At 52.8% G+C, this 13,325-nt stretch overlaps 2 protein-coding genes and 1 pseudogene across 5 annotated transcripts in view; 2 read left to right on the plus strand and 1 right to left on the minus strand.

Annotated features, from left to right (window-relative positions):
• The window catches only part of LOC148217905 (uncharacterized), a 61,740-nt pseudogene extending 56,594 nt beyond the window's left edge, over nucleotides 1-5,146 (minus strand).
• Nucleotides 5,147-6,021: 875 nt separating this feature from the next.
• Nucleotides 6,022-9,929, plus strand: LOC148217906 (class I histocompatibility antigen, F10 alpha chain-like). Of its 4 annotated transcripts, none has more exons than XM_088158370.1 (8): nucleotides 6,022-6,113; nucleotides 6,881-7,144; nucleotides 7,396-7,671; nucleotides 7,944-8,216; nucleotides 8,309-8,419; nucleotides 8,507-8,542; nucleotides 8,662-8,693; nucleotides 9,218-9,929. In XM_088158370.1, exons 1-7 carry the CDS (start codon nucleotides 6,044-6,046, stop codon nucleotides 8,685-8,687), a joined length of 1,056 nt encoding a protein of 351 aa, XP_088014496.1. In that variant the 5' UTR covers nucleotides 6,022-6,043; the 3' UTR covers nucleotides 8,688-8,693; nucleotides 9,218-9,929. The 4 variants fall into 4 exon arrangements, with proteins under 4 accessions (XP_088014496.1, XP_088014497.1, XP_088014493.1 ...); XM_088158371.1 differs by having other exon boundaries at nucleotides 9,221-9,929; XM_088158367.1 differs by having other exon boundaries at nucleotides 8,309-8,542.
• The window catches only part of LOC148217907 (uncharacterized), a 98,256-nt gene continuing 94,460 nt past the window's right edge, over nucleotides 9,530-13,325 (plus strand). The window contains 1 exon segment of the mRNA XM_088158325.1: nucleotides 9,530-9,534. Within this exon segment, the coding sequence (XP_088014451.1) occupies nucleotides 9,530-9,534 (5 nt within the window).

Here is a 13,325-nt window from a genome sequence, read left to right on the forward strand (position 1 = left end):
CGAGCATATGCAGATGCTGTGCATGGCCCAACACATGCCAGAATTGCAGCTGTGGAAACACGTCTGCAGAAATTAGAAGACAAGATAGAGGAGAATCATAAAAGACTCAGGGAGGAGATTAAAGAGGACCTTCTCCAAATCTCAGCAGTACAAATTAGAGGCCCTGGTATCCAACGCAGACGTTCCCCTGATGGGGAGAGGAGGTACACCCCACGAGCTGAGCTGTGGTTCTTCCTACGTGATTGCGGAGAAAACATGAGGAGATGGGATGGAAAATCTACTGCTGCTCTGGCACAACGGGTGCGTGAATTGAAGGAAGGCAAGACCCAAAGAGGAAGTTCCACCAAAAGGAGAGCAGCTCCAGTTGCCCGTAGCCAAGCTGCCAAGTATGATGATGATGATATATCTGATCCCCTTGAAGGAACCTCTAAGACATATGCCCAAGGAAAGAAGGATAAACAGGCTTAGAGGGGCCCTGCCTCTAGCCAGGGAGAGGCGAGGGAAAATCGTGTCTTCTGGACTGTGTGGATTCGTTGGCCTGGCACATCGGAACCACAAAAGTATAAAGCTTTGGTTGATACTGGTGCCCAATGCACATTAGTCCCATCAAGATATGTGGGGGCAGAATCTGTTTCTATTGCTGGTGTGACAGGTGGATCACAGGACTTTACCTTGGTGGAAGCTGATGTGAGCTTGACTGGACATGAATGGAAAAAACATCCTATTGTGACTGGCCCAGAGGCCCCATGCATTTTGGGCATAGATTACCTCCGAAGGGGGTATTTTAAAGATCCAAAAGGATTCAGGTGGGCATTTGGGATAGCAACTGTGGTGACAGAGGGCATCCAGCAATTGAACACCTTGTCTGGACTGTCTGAGAATCCAAGTACTGTAGGACTTCTGAAAGGAGAAGAGCAAAAGGTACCAATTGCCACTTCCATAGTGCATCGCCGACAATACAGAACAACTCGAGATGCTGTGGTTCCCATCCATAAAATGATCCGTGAGCTGGAGAGCCAAGGGGTGGTCAGCAAAACCCACTCACTCTTCAACAGCCCCATCTGGCCTGTATGTAAATCTGAAGGAGAATGGAGACTGACCGTAGACTATCGTGCATTGAATGAGGTGACTCCACCACTGAGCGCTGCCGTGCCGGACATGCTGGAACTGCAGTACGAGCTGGAGTCCAAGGCAGCAAAGTGGTACGCCACTATCGATATCGCCAATGCATTTTTCTCCATTCCTCTGGCAGCAGAGTGCAGGCCTCAGTTCGCTTTCACATGGAGGGGAGTGCAGTACACCTGGAATCGACTGCCCCAGGGGTGGAAGCACAGTCCTACTATCTGCCATGGACTGATCCAGACTACACTAGAAAAAGGTGAGGCTCCAGAACATTTACAATATATTGATGATATCATTGTGTGGGGGAACACAGCAGCAGAAGTGTTCAAGAAAGGAGAGAGAATCATCCAAATCCTCCTGGAAGCCGGCTTCGCCATCAAGAAGAGTAAAGTTAAGGGACCTGCTCGAGAGATCCAGTTCCTGGGAGTGAAGTGGCAAGATGGACGGCGTCAGATTCCTACTGATGTCATCAACAAAATCACAGCTATGTCCCCACCAACCAACAAGAAGGAGACACAAGCTTTCTTAGGTGCCATAGGTTTTTGGAGGATGCACATTCCTGAGTACAGTCAGATTGTGAGCCCTCTTTACCTGGTTACCCGCAAGAAGAACGATTTCCATTGGGGCCCTGAGCAGCAACAAGCTTTTGCCCAGATAAAGCAGGAAATTGCTCATGCAGTAGCCCTTGGCCCAGTCAGGACGGGACCAGATGTGAAGAACGTGCTCTACTCTGCAGCCGGGAACCATGGTTTGTCTTGAGCCTGTGGCAGAAGATGCCTGGTGAGACTCGAGGCCGACCATTAGGATTTTGGAGTCGGAGCTACAGAGGGTCTGAAGCTAACTACACCCCAACAGAGAAGGAGATCTTGGCTGCCTACGAAGGGGTCCAAGCAGCCTCAGAGGTGGTTGGCACAGAAGCACAACTCCTTCTGGCACCCCGACTGCCAGTGCTGGGGTGGATGTTCAGAGGAAAGGTTCCCTCAACCCACCATGCCACCAGTGCTACATGGAGCAAGTGGATTGCCCTCATTACACAGCACACCCGGATTGGAAAACTGAATCGCCCTGGGATTTTGGAAGTAATTACAAATTGGCCTGAAGGTGAAAGTTTTGGTGTCACAGATGAGGAACAAGAACCAGTGACACGGGCTGAAGAAGCTCCACCATATAACCAACTGCCAGCAGAGGAAACACGCTATGCTCTATTCACCGACGGTTCCTGTCACATTGTGGGGATGAATCGGAGGTGGAAAGCAGCCGTGTGGAGCCCCACGCGACAGGTAGCAGAGGCCACTGAAGGAGAGGGTGGATCCAGTCAACTTGCTGAACTCAAAGCGGTTCAACTGGCCTTAGACATTGCTGAAAGAGAGAAGTGGCCAAAGCTTTACCTTTATACCGATTCATGGATGGTAGCCAATGCTCTGTGGGGATGGTTGGAGAGATGGAAAGAGGCTAACTGGCAGCGTAGAGGAAAACCAATTTGGGCTGCCGAAGAGTGGAAAGATATCGCTACCCGGTTAGAGAAATTACCTGTGAAGGTTCGCCATGTAGATGCCCATGTTCCCAGAAGTAGGGCTAATGAAGAGCAGAAAAACAATCAGCAGGTAGATCAGGCTGCAAAGATAGGGGTGTCGAAGATAGACCTTGATTGGGAACACAAGGGAGAGTTGTTCCTGGCTCGATGGGCCCATGATGCCTCAGGTCATCAGGGCAGAGATGCCACATATAAGTGGGCACGAGACCGAGGGGTGGATCTAACCATGGACAGTATTTCTCAAGTTATCCATGACTGTGAGACGTGCGCTGCCATCAAGCAAGCCAAGCGGGTGAAGCCCCTCTGGTATGGGGGGCGGTGGTCCAAGTACAAGTATGGAGAGGCCTGGCAGATTGACTACATCACACTGCCTCAAACCCGCCAGGGCAAGCGCTATGTACTGACCATGGTGGAAGCCACCACTGGATGGTTGGAGACCTACCCTGTGTCTCACGCTACAGCCCGTAACACCATCCTGGGCCTGGAAAAGCAGGTCCTTTGGAGGCATGGCACCCCTGAGAGGATTGAGTCAGACAATGGGACTCATTTCAAGAATAGCCTTATCAACACTTGGGCTAGGGAACATGGCATTGAGTGGGTGTACCATATCCCCTACCATGCACCAGCTGCAGGGAAGGTGGAAAGGTACAATGGACTGTTAAAAACCACCTTGAGAGCATTGGGTGGGGGATCATTCAAAAACTGGGAGCAGCATTTAGCAAAGGCCACTTGGTTAGTTAACACCCGGGGTTCCACCAACCGAGCGGGCCCTGCCCAGTCTGAGTCCCTGAATATAGTAGATGGAGACAAAGTCCCAGTGGCACATATCAGAGGTTTGTTAGGGAAGGCAGTTTGGATCAATTCTGCCCCGAGTACAGACAAACCCATTCGTGGGATTGTCTTTGCTCAAGGACCAGGTTGTACATGGTGGGTAATGCAGAGAGATGGAACAACACGATGTGTGCCTCAGGGAGATCTGATTGTGGGGTGAGGCAGCATGAGACAGAAGGAAATATGTAAGTGTCAAAGGTCTGAGCAAGTGAGATGGAAGAAAATGTGTCCGAATAAGTGAAAGATGGAAATTTCTACTTGCTGAAGTTTTTACATGCTGTTTAGTATGTTCACGATATGGAGATAAGGGGTGGAATGTCCTAGGGTGATGTTATGGTGTTTCTATCTCCAATCGTGTGTCCTGATTATGTTTGGTATTATGTCCTGTGCTTCCAGGACTGAGTCTGAGAGTGAAGCTTTGTTTTGTCTTGTTATCAGCCGGCTCACCTCCCCCATGGTCTATGTTTAGGAGAGGTTTTAGCTCGGCTTGCTTGCTTGCTTGCTTGCTTGCTTGCTTGCTTGCCTGCTTGCTTGCCTGCTTGCTCGCTTCTGCCTTTTTCTTTCCTTCGCTTTGCCCTTGCTTTCTGCTTATTAGTTAGTTCAGCTAGGCAGTCCAACTTTTTCCCTGGACTGTTTTCTCTTCCACCCCGTCCCCTCCCTCTCCTGGATACCATCTGAACGGACGGGGACCTGGGAACCCCAAGAAACACCGGGAGGCTACACTTTGTCACCTGCAGCAGTCATCCCCAGCGCCAGAGACTGATAACTGAGCGACCACTCGCCAGAGAGACTGAGTTTGTCATCCCTTCAGAACGGTGAAAGAGTTTTTTTGTCAGCTGGTGTTGTCTTTTTTCCCTGTGCTGGGGAGTGTCTTGCTTGTTAAATAAACAGGTTTTTTCTCCCACTCTTCTCCGAGGAAATTCTTCCCGAACCCGGTGGGGTGGGGGGGGGAGGAGTCGTGGGGTTTGCTGTCTGGGGGCTCCTTCTGGAGGTTTTCCCCCAAATTTGCCCAAAACCAGGACAAAAGGTGACAAGGGTTTGCTCAGGCCAATTAATAAAGTTACACGTACATCTTGTTTTGAACACTACTTGCTTGTAATAGCTTAAAACAATGGATAAAGGTTGATTATTAAGCTTACATATTTCTACTATCTTGCTTAACATTTTCCTATCTCTACACAGCTCGCAGCCCTATTGTTTCATGTCCTTGAATCTTCAGCATTCTTGTATTTCTCCATCCTGAGATTTGCTTTCACACAGCTTTCTGAGAGTTTTATACCTTTTTATTTCCCACAACTGGCACGCCCTGAACCTCCATTTTCGGGCACCGGAACCCGCTTGAGCCCCGAATTCCAGGAAGGAAACTCCCCCTTAACATGCATTCCCCAGCACGGAAACCCCCTGAACCCCCATTTTTGGGCACTGAGACCCTCCTGCACTTCCATTTTCAGGCGAACCCCCCTTCCTGGGCACAGAGACCCCCTCGACCGTTCATTTCGGGGCACCGGGACCCCCCTGTACCCACTTCCCCGGTCCTGAAAGCTCCTGGAACCCCCCTGAACCCTCATGCTCGGCAAGGGAACTCGCCTGAACCCCATTTCTGGGCACCAGGACCCACTGCACCCCATTGTCCGGCACTAGGACCCCCTGAACCCACATTCCGCACCAGGATCCTTGTGCGACCCCAAATCCAGGAATTAAACCCTTCCTAACCCTCTATTCTAACGCACCAGGACCACCCTGCACCCCGTTATCCAGCACGGAGATCCCCTTGCAGCCCCTTATCCAGAATCCATAGCCTCCCTGCACCCCCTTTCCCGACCCTCTCCCTCTCGGAGACTCCAGTCCCCTTTTTCCTTTACCTCGGGACCCCCTGGATCCCCATTCCTGCCTTTCCCAGCCCCCACTCTCAACTTTCCTCAACCCCTGCACCCCTTTTCCTGGGCACAGGGACCCTCTGGACCCCCATTGCCTTCACCCCCCCTTTCCTTGACCCCGGGACCCCCTGAACCCCCATTACTGGGCATGGGGACCCCCCTGCACCTCCGTATTCATTACTGGGACCCCCTCCTGGATCCCCGTCACGTGTACTGGGACCCCCTGCACCCCCTTCTCGAGAATCCCGCCCTTCCCAGACCCCAGACCCGCCCTTTTCCTTCCCCTTTGCACCCCCAGATCTCCCAAATTTCCGTGTCTCCCCTGTTCTCCACTCCCGGCGCTTTCTTAAGGGGGGTTTCAGGGAGTCCCAGGTGGTTCTCAGAGAGCTCCAGGGGGGTCGCAGCGGGGATCCAGAGGAGTTCTCTGGGATTCCCCCGTCCCTATTCCCCGCCGCGCTCCCTCGGTCTCGTTCGCTTCCGCGTCCCAACCTGTGAGACCGGGATCTACCCCGGCGACCGGTGACGTCACTTAAATATCGATCTTCCATTGGTGAACAGGATATGGAGGCAGGAATGGGGGGGGGGGGGTTGGCGTCAGAGCTGGGGGCGGGGCCGGTGCTGGGGCCGGGGCGGGTACTGGGGGCCGGTACTGGGGGCGGGCCCGCAGCGGAGCAGCGCGATGGCTCCAGCGCTGGGGCTGCTCTTGGGGCTCCTGGGGCTGCTGGGGGACCCGGGGGGCGCGACGAGAGGTGAGTGGGGCCCCCGAAATCGCGATCTCCCTGCACTGCCATTTCCAGACTAAACCCTAAACCTTCATTCCTGGACTCGGGAACCCCCCACATAGCCACATTTTGGGTCTTGTGACTCCCCCCATCCCCTTCCCCGGCACCAGGACACCCCTGAACCCCCATTCCTGGGCATGGAGACCTCTGTGATCATTCATTTCCTGGAACCGGGAATTCCCTGCACCCCGTTACACAGCACCGGGACCCCCATGATCTCCCAATTCCTGGCGATCAGGATCCCTCTGAACCCCGAATCGCAGCATGGGAGACCTTCTGAGCCCCCATTCCTACTGGGACATCCCTGAGTCTCCGTTTCCGGGCCTGGGACCCCCTGCACCCCCTTTTCGGGCATCTCGCTTTTCCCAGACCCCAGTCCCGCCCTTTTCCTTGACCTTTGGATCCCCCGGACCTCCATTCCTGCCTGTCCCAGCTCCCAGATCCCCTTTCCCTCAACTCCGGGGATCTCTGGATCCCCTTTCCTGGGCACAGAGGCCACCTGGATCCCCCATCCCGCCTCTCCCAGTCTTTGTATCCCCCTTTCTTGGGCACAGGGATCCCCTGGAACCCCCATCCCACCTATCCCAGTCCTTGTATCCCCCTTTCCTTGATACCGGGGGTCCCCTGAGCCCCCATTCCTGGACACTGGAATGCACTCCCTTCCCGGCTATCCCAGTTCCTCTTTCATTGATCCATGACCCCCTCAACCCCCCCAAATCTCTGTGTCCCTCCAGTTCTCCACTCCCTGCGTTACCTGGATGTGGTGGTGTCAGAGCCCAGCCCAGGGATCCCCCAGTTCATGGCCATTGGATACCTGGATGGGATCCCCCTCACACGCTACGACAGCGAGAGGGGCCGGATGGAGCCACTGACACAGTGGATAAAGGATGGAGCCGAGCAGGGATTTTGGGATAGGAAGACCCAGATCTGTGAGAGGAGCCAGAACGTGGCTGCTGGGAACCTGCATATACTGCAAGACTGGTACAATCAGAGTGGAGGTGAGTGAGGGGATCGTGGGGCTGGGATGGGATTTATGGGGCTTGGATGTGGATTCACAGGGTACCAATGGGCTGAGATGGGGATCCATCCATTAGGCTGGTATGGGATATCTTGTGATCCATGGGCTGGGATGTGGATCCATGGGGTTGGAATCAGGCTCTGTGGGTCTCCATCAGACTCTGGGGTTGGAATGGGGCTCTATGGGGCTGGGACACAATTCCATGGGTCTCTGTGGGTACAATCCTCCCAGGTCTCCACACTGTACAGCGGTTTTTCGGCTGTGACCTCCTGTCTGACGGGAGTGTCCGTGGATCCTACCGGGATGGCTACAATGGGCAGGATTTCACCTCCTTTGACCTGGGATCCAGGAGATTCGTGGCTGCCGACAGCGCTGCTGAGATCACCAGGAGTCGCTGGGAACGTGAAGGGAACGATGCTGAGAGCTGGACGAATTACCTGGGGCACGAATGCCCGGAATGGCTCCAGAAATACGTCAGATATGGGCAGAAGGAGCTGGACCACAAAGGTGGGAGCAGAATTCCTGTGGGAATGTGGAATTTAGGAGTGAGGAACTTGGGAACATGATAATTCCTGTGGGAATTCCATGGGCAAATCTCACCTCCATCCAATTCCAGTGGGAATTCCAGGGGCAGGTCTCACCCCCATCCCATTCCAGTGGGAATTCCAGGGGCAGATCTCACCCCCATCCCATTCCAGTGGAAATTCCAGGGGCTGATCTTACCCCCATCCCATTGCCATGGAATTCCATGGATGTCTTTCACTGTTATCCCATTCCAGAGCCCCCTGATGTCCATGTGTCTGGAAAAGAGGAACAGGGGACGCTGATCTTGTCCTGCCACGCGTATGGATTCTACCCCAGCTCCATCGCAGTCACCTGGATGAAGGGGGATGAAATCTGGGATCAGGAGACGGAGTGGGGCGGGATCGTTCCCAACAGTGACGGCACCTTCCACACCTGGGCCAGGATCGAGGCGCGGCCGGAGGAGCGGGAGCAGTACCGGTGCCGGGTGGAGCATCCTGGAATGTTGGAGCCCGGGATCTACGCTTGGGGTGAGGCTGGGAATGTGGAATGTGGGAATTGGGAATTTGGAATTCCCAAATGGAGATTCCCCTCCCCCTCCTCACCATCCCGTTTTTCCCAGAGCCGACAGCTGGCAGGAATCTGGTGACCGTGGTGGTCACTGTGTCCATCATCACTGCCATCATCATCCTCATTGTCCTCATTGGATTAATTGTCTGGAAGCGCCAATCTGGTAACACAGGATGGGGGTCGGGATGGGGCACGGATCCACCTGGCACTGTTCTGGGAATCCTGTGCCACCGACCATGTTTTTCCACAGGGAAGAGGGACAGGAATGAATACAACACGACAGCCAGTAAGTACCAGTGGTGGATCCAGCTCTGGATCCCCTCTGTGCAGATCTCAGAATGGATCCTGGGGTTAATCCCAGTGTATGATCCGTGCTGAAATCTCATGGATCTTCTCTTTCTGCAGAAAATGACCTGGGAACAACGGCTTGACCGCAGGTGCAGAGCGGGATCAGGGTGGGCTATCAGAGGGGGATCGGGCAGGATGGACAAATTGGGATCAGGGAGGGCTTCTGAATCAGAGCAGGGGTCCAGAGCAGGATCAGATGGAATTGTGGAGTGGGATCGGGGGTGGATTCTGGAGCAGGATCATTTAGGATGGATGGATGGATGACGGATGGATAGTGGATGGCTGGATGGATGGATGGATGGATGGATAGTGGATGGCTGGATGGATGGATAGGTGGATGATGGATGGGGTAGGATCAGTTGAAATGGATGGGGCAGGATCAGGGAGAGATTCCAGAGAGGGATCAGTTGGGATGGATGGAGAGGGATTGGGTGAGATAGATGGAGAGGTATTAGGTGGGATGGGTGGGTGGGTGGGTGGATGGATGGAGCAGGATTGGAGCGGGATCAGGTGGGATTCCGGAGCAGCTCCCGCTCTCCATGGGCTCCAGCCAGGTCCATTCTGCAGGATGGGGACAGGGACAGGGTGACACCGTGACTTTCTCTCATCCCAGCAGGAATCACTGCCTGAGCGATCCACAGAGCTGGATCCGGCCCCTTCCCTCATCCTGGGAAACCGAGATCTGCCAGCAGAGCTCATCCCAGTGCTCCCACCCATGCACAGCTCTTGCTAACGGATCAATTTCCCATTTTCCTGCGTTTTAAAGCCAAGAACTGTGGGAATGCAGCTAAAGAGCAAGACTGGAAGCAGAGCTCAGCTTGTAACAAGTGACATAGATGTGTTAGCCATAGTAGGCTGCAAGCCTTGGCAAGAGTAAGTGGGATTCTGAAGAAGGAATGTAAGAGATAAGAGAGTGCTTGGTACGATGTGGTTAGTGTGCTGTTTTGTGGGGAATCATGCAAAGACTATACATATCTGTTTGTGGACACTGTTAGAAAGCTAGGAAAATTACAGCCTGAAAAATTACTTTCAGGCTGGAGCTTTTCAGCTTCATTCCCAGGCTGATAAGTTGGTTCTAGCTTCAGCTGGGGAGAAAATCTCCCAGGATGATAATTTAGTCAAAACAGAATGAAATCCGGTCAAAACAGAATGGTATTCACAAGAAAGATTAACACCTGGTGTTTTTCTGTGAGACACATTCTAAGGTACGGTCTCATGGATGTTTTTCCCAGTTATCCAACGAGCTATTATCCTGTCTTAACTCTCCATAATATGCTTAAAATATGGGTTTTGCATTCAATAAAGTTAGTCTTTTTTACCCTAAAGAGACCCATGTGTGTTGCTGTCTTTGCTGTCTCCTTTTCCTCTCTCTCTAGCGCAGTAACCACACCTGATGTCTTGGTTTGAAAGACAGGGATCTGCTAAGAAAGGCAGGAGCCTCTTTTAAAATGGAAAATGTAAATCCCCTCCCTCCAAATGATTATAAATTTGAAATTAAGGGGCTCTCAGGCGAAGATATGGGAATGACAGTTCTTTACTAGGAAAAATTAAAATAGAAATACAGTATTACAAAGAACAAACCCAAAACACTGACCTAGTCAGAATACAACCTGATACCCTGTCAGTCAGGGTGTTGGTAGCAGTCCCATTAAATGGTGGCTGCAGTCCTCCTGGATGACAGATGTGGTTCAGTTGAAGCAGTGCTCCTGTAGAAGGGTGCAGTTTTCCTCTGAAGGTTCAGTGATGATATAGAAGGGTCTGGTTTTCCTCTGGAATCCAGTGGATCCTCTGATGTTCCAAATCTCAGTTTTAATCTAGGTAGGAAAGGCTTGGCTTCTCCCCTTGGCTGGAGCATCTCCCAATAGGATGATGGAATTTCATGAGTCATGCAGTGGCACTCAATGGCCCATTAACAGAAGATATCTTCCTGGAGGAAGGATGGGTTGTGGAAAAGATAAAGAACACTGCCCCACCTGGTTTTAACAGATGGCCCATTAGCAGAGGATATCTCCCACAGAGATAAGGATCACTGCCCCACAGATGGTGATAGAATTTGTACTTTTGGTCACATCCTGTGACCTAAAACACATCCCCCGCTCGCCAGGGCCTTGAGGGGCAGCTGTCCAGCTGGGCCAAGGTGTGCCAGCAGCTCCAGCCTTGTTGGGGAACCTTGCCAGCTCTGGGCCCTGCTGTGCAGGAGGGTCCCTGTGTGAGCTGGGGCCTCAGCCACTCCTCTCTCCACACTCGCCCTGCTGCAGCTCCACCATCCCGGCCAAGAAGGCGCGACTATCCCTCGCCCCCAGGGAGCCCAAGGACCGTCCGGTTTGACAGCTCTCACACACGGCCTCAGCAGCAGCAGTCGCCCAGGAAAGCAGAGCACCAGCCCTCCCTGCCTCCCCCACGGCCCCCCAGCCCGGCCGTGAAGCGGAAGCCCCCCGAGATCCCCCCACCTCCTCCCCTGCCCAGCCAGCCACCCTGGTCCAGCTAGGACTGAAACTGGGCCAGCCACGGCAGGACTTGGGCCACCAACAGCTTGGGGCATCTGCTCTTCTCTACAAATAACACGTGTTAGCTATGGATAACATCCAGAGGCAGTTTTCATACTGTTGTGCCTTCAACAGGAAGGGCTGAAAATGCTTCCCATGCCCTGTCTCATCCTTTGCTGTTTTGATTTTCATACACCTGGGTCCTGGCTGAATCTCTTAAAAGTACATTTTTAGCACTGCATGTTTTACCTCACTTCTCAAGGGAAAGCAAGAAAAAAATTTCTTCAGTTCAGACCTCATTTTTAGTGTGGTTGGCCACTCACATTTTGAGCAATTAATTTTCCTTGATACCTCTTCCTTTTTCCTTACTATCTATAAAACGTACATCTGAACATGAAAATCACCACTATTACTGAGATTCACCTAAAAGTCCAGAGGACAATCTAGCACAAAATATTCTCCCTGTGTACTGCACGACAAGAAATATTCAGAGGAAAATGCAGTGGCAGCTGAGGCTTGTGGAACCCCCAGAATACTGAGCCTGCAGAGGAGGCAAACAGCCCTGGCAGTGCCTGAGGGGACTTCTCCTCACAGACTCCTCTCAAAGTGTGTCACTTCAGCACGGGAAGGCTTTCATACCTTTGCCTTTCCTTCCTCCTGTGATAAAATTTAAGGCTCCTCCTGAGAAAATACTGAGCGACAAACAATTCTCCATTACACAACAAAGCTGCTCAGTTGCACCACTTAAGAAAGAGCAAAACCAAAGGTGGTCAGAAATTTCCCATCAAGGCCTATTTGCAGAGAAACCCCATCATATGTGAGCAAATATTTATTAGCATCAGTTCACTCAAAGGAAACCCAACCCCGTATTAAGCAGCGTTTTAAACGAACTTGAATTCTTTTTCCTCACATATCAGCTGGACTGGTTTGCTCCTTTATTGTCCTAGAGAGAATATTAGAACCATTTGCTCTTGACCGGACTCCTTGGGTGGCCCCCAGCCCTGGCTCCTCACCACGCCTTGCCTGGGCTGTTAACGCAGCCTGTCAGCACCACCTGACTTTGGCAGCCTGTTCAGACCTCGGGCACGGCTGGTGCCACGGTCCCCTCTGGTGCCATGGTCCCCTCTGGCTCCTGGCGTGTCCCTGCTGCTGGAGGAGCCCTGCTCATGCTGCTGCCTGCGTTCAACAACGCTGGTTCTGGTCCCCAGGCAAAGAGAGACCAAAATCACTGCTTTGGGCAGCTCGTTTGAACGAGTTGAACACTTACTCATCTCTAACACAGACCTCTTAACACCCACACACCAACACCTGGAAGTCACCTCATCTACAGAGGTGAGGAAGCCTGAGCGAACAGAAGGTCGACGTTCAAGCACATTTGTGGGACACATATTGAGAAAGTAAGAAAAATACAGCCTGAATAATATTCCAGGTTGGAGCTTTTCAGCTCTGTTCCCAGCCGATAAGCTTGTCCAGCTCAAGGCTAGGGAGAATTTCTCCCAGGCTGATAATTTGGTCAAAATAAAAAGGAATTAGTAACAAAGATAGAACAGCTGTTGTGATGTGTGACCAGGCCCTGGGAATGGGGTGTCTTCTCTCTGAACCAATCACCTTTTCTCTACTCTGGGAATTACGAGTCATGCTATAAACCGAGTGTATTTCTGAATAAACTGGTCTCTTTTTTCCTGTCATGAAAGATGACCATGTAGCTGTGCATCTTATTTCCGCCGCACTTAAAGGGTTAAAACCCGATTCCACGGCTACACACATTGGGTTTTTAATTTAGTGGAAGCGCTCACTCGTTCACAAGCCTTACTTGTCAAACTGGATTGTGCGATGCTATTGTCTTGCTTGTGTCAGAGAGAAACCAGGGAGAAATTAGCTAAGAAATAAGAACCACACTTGGGGCTCGGGCTTGGCAGACAAAGGGATCAGGGCGGCACCTGCCCGCTTTGCCCGAGTCCCTGCTCCTGCCGGACAAAGGCGGACGCGGCTCCGTGCAGGGCGAGCCGGGCGCTCCGTGCCGGGGCCGGGGCCGAGCGCTCGGGCGAGCGGCGCTCAGGATGCTCGGGCAGCGCCGCGGGCCGGGCGGGCGCGATGGAGCCGCCTGAGGGCTGGGACCCCTCCGGGCGGCCGGCCCGGCGCACGCAGTGGCTGCTCAGCGCCCTCGCCCACCGCTACGGGCTGGAGCGCGGCGTGGAGAACGAGATGGTCGTGCTGGCCAGCGGCCCGGAGCAG

This window comes from Sturnus vulgaris, unplaced genomic scaffold, assembly GCF_052056855.1.
Source record: "Sturnus vulgaris isolate bStuVul1 unplaced genomic scaffold, bStuVul1.hap1 Scaffold_198, whole genome shotgun sequence".
NCBI lineage: Eukaryota > Metazoa > Chordata > Aves > Passeriformes > Sturnidae > Sturnus > Sturnus vulgaris.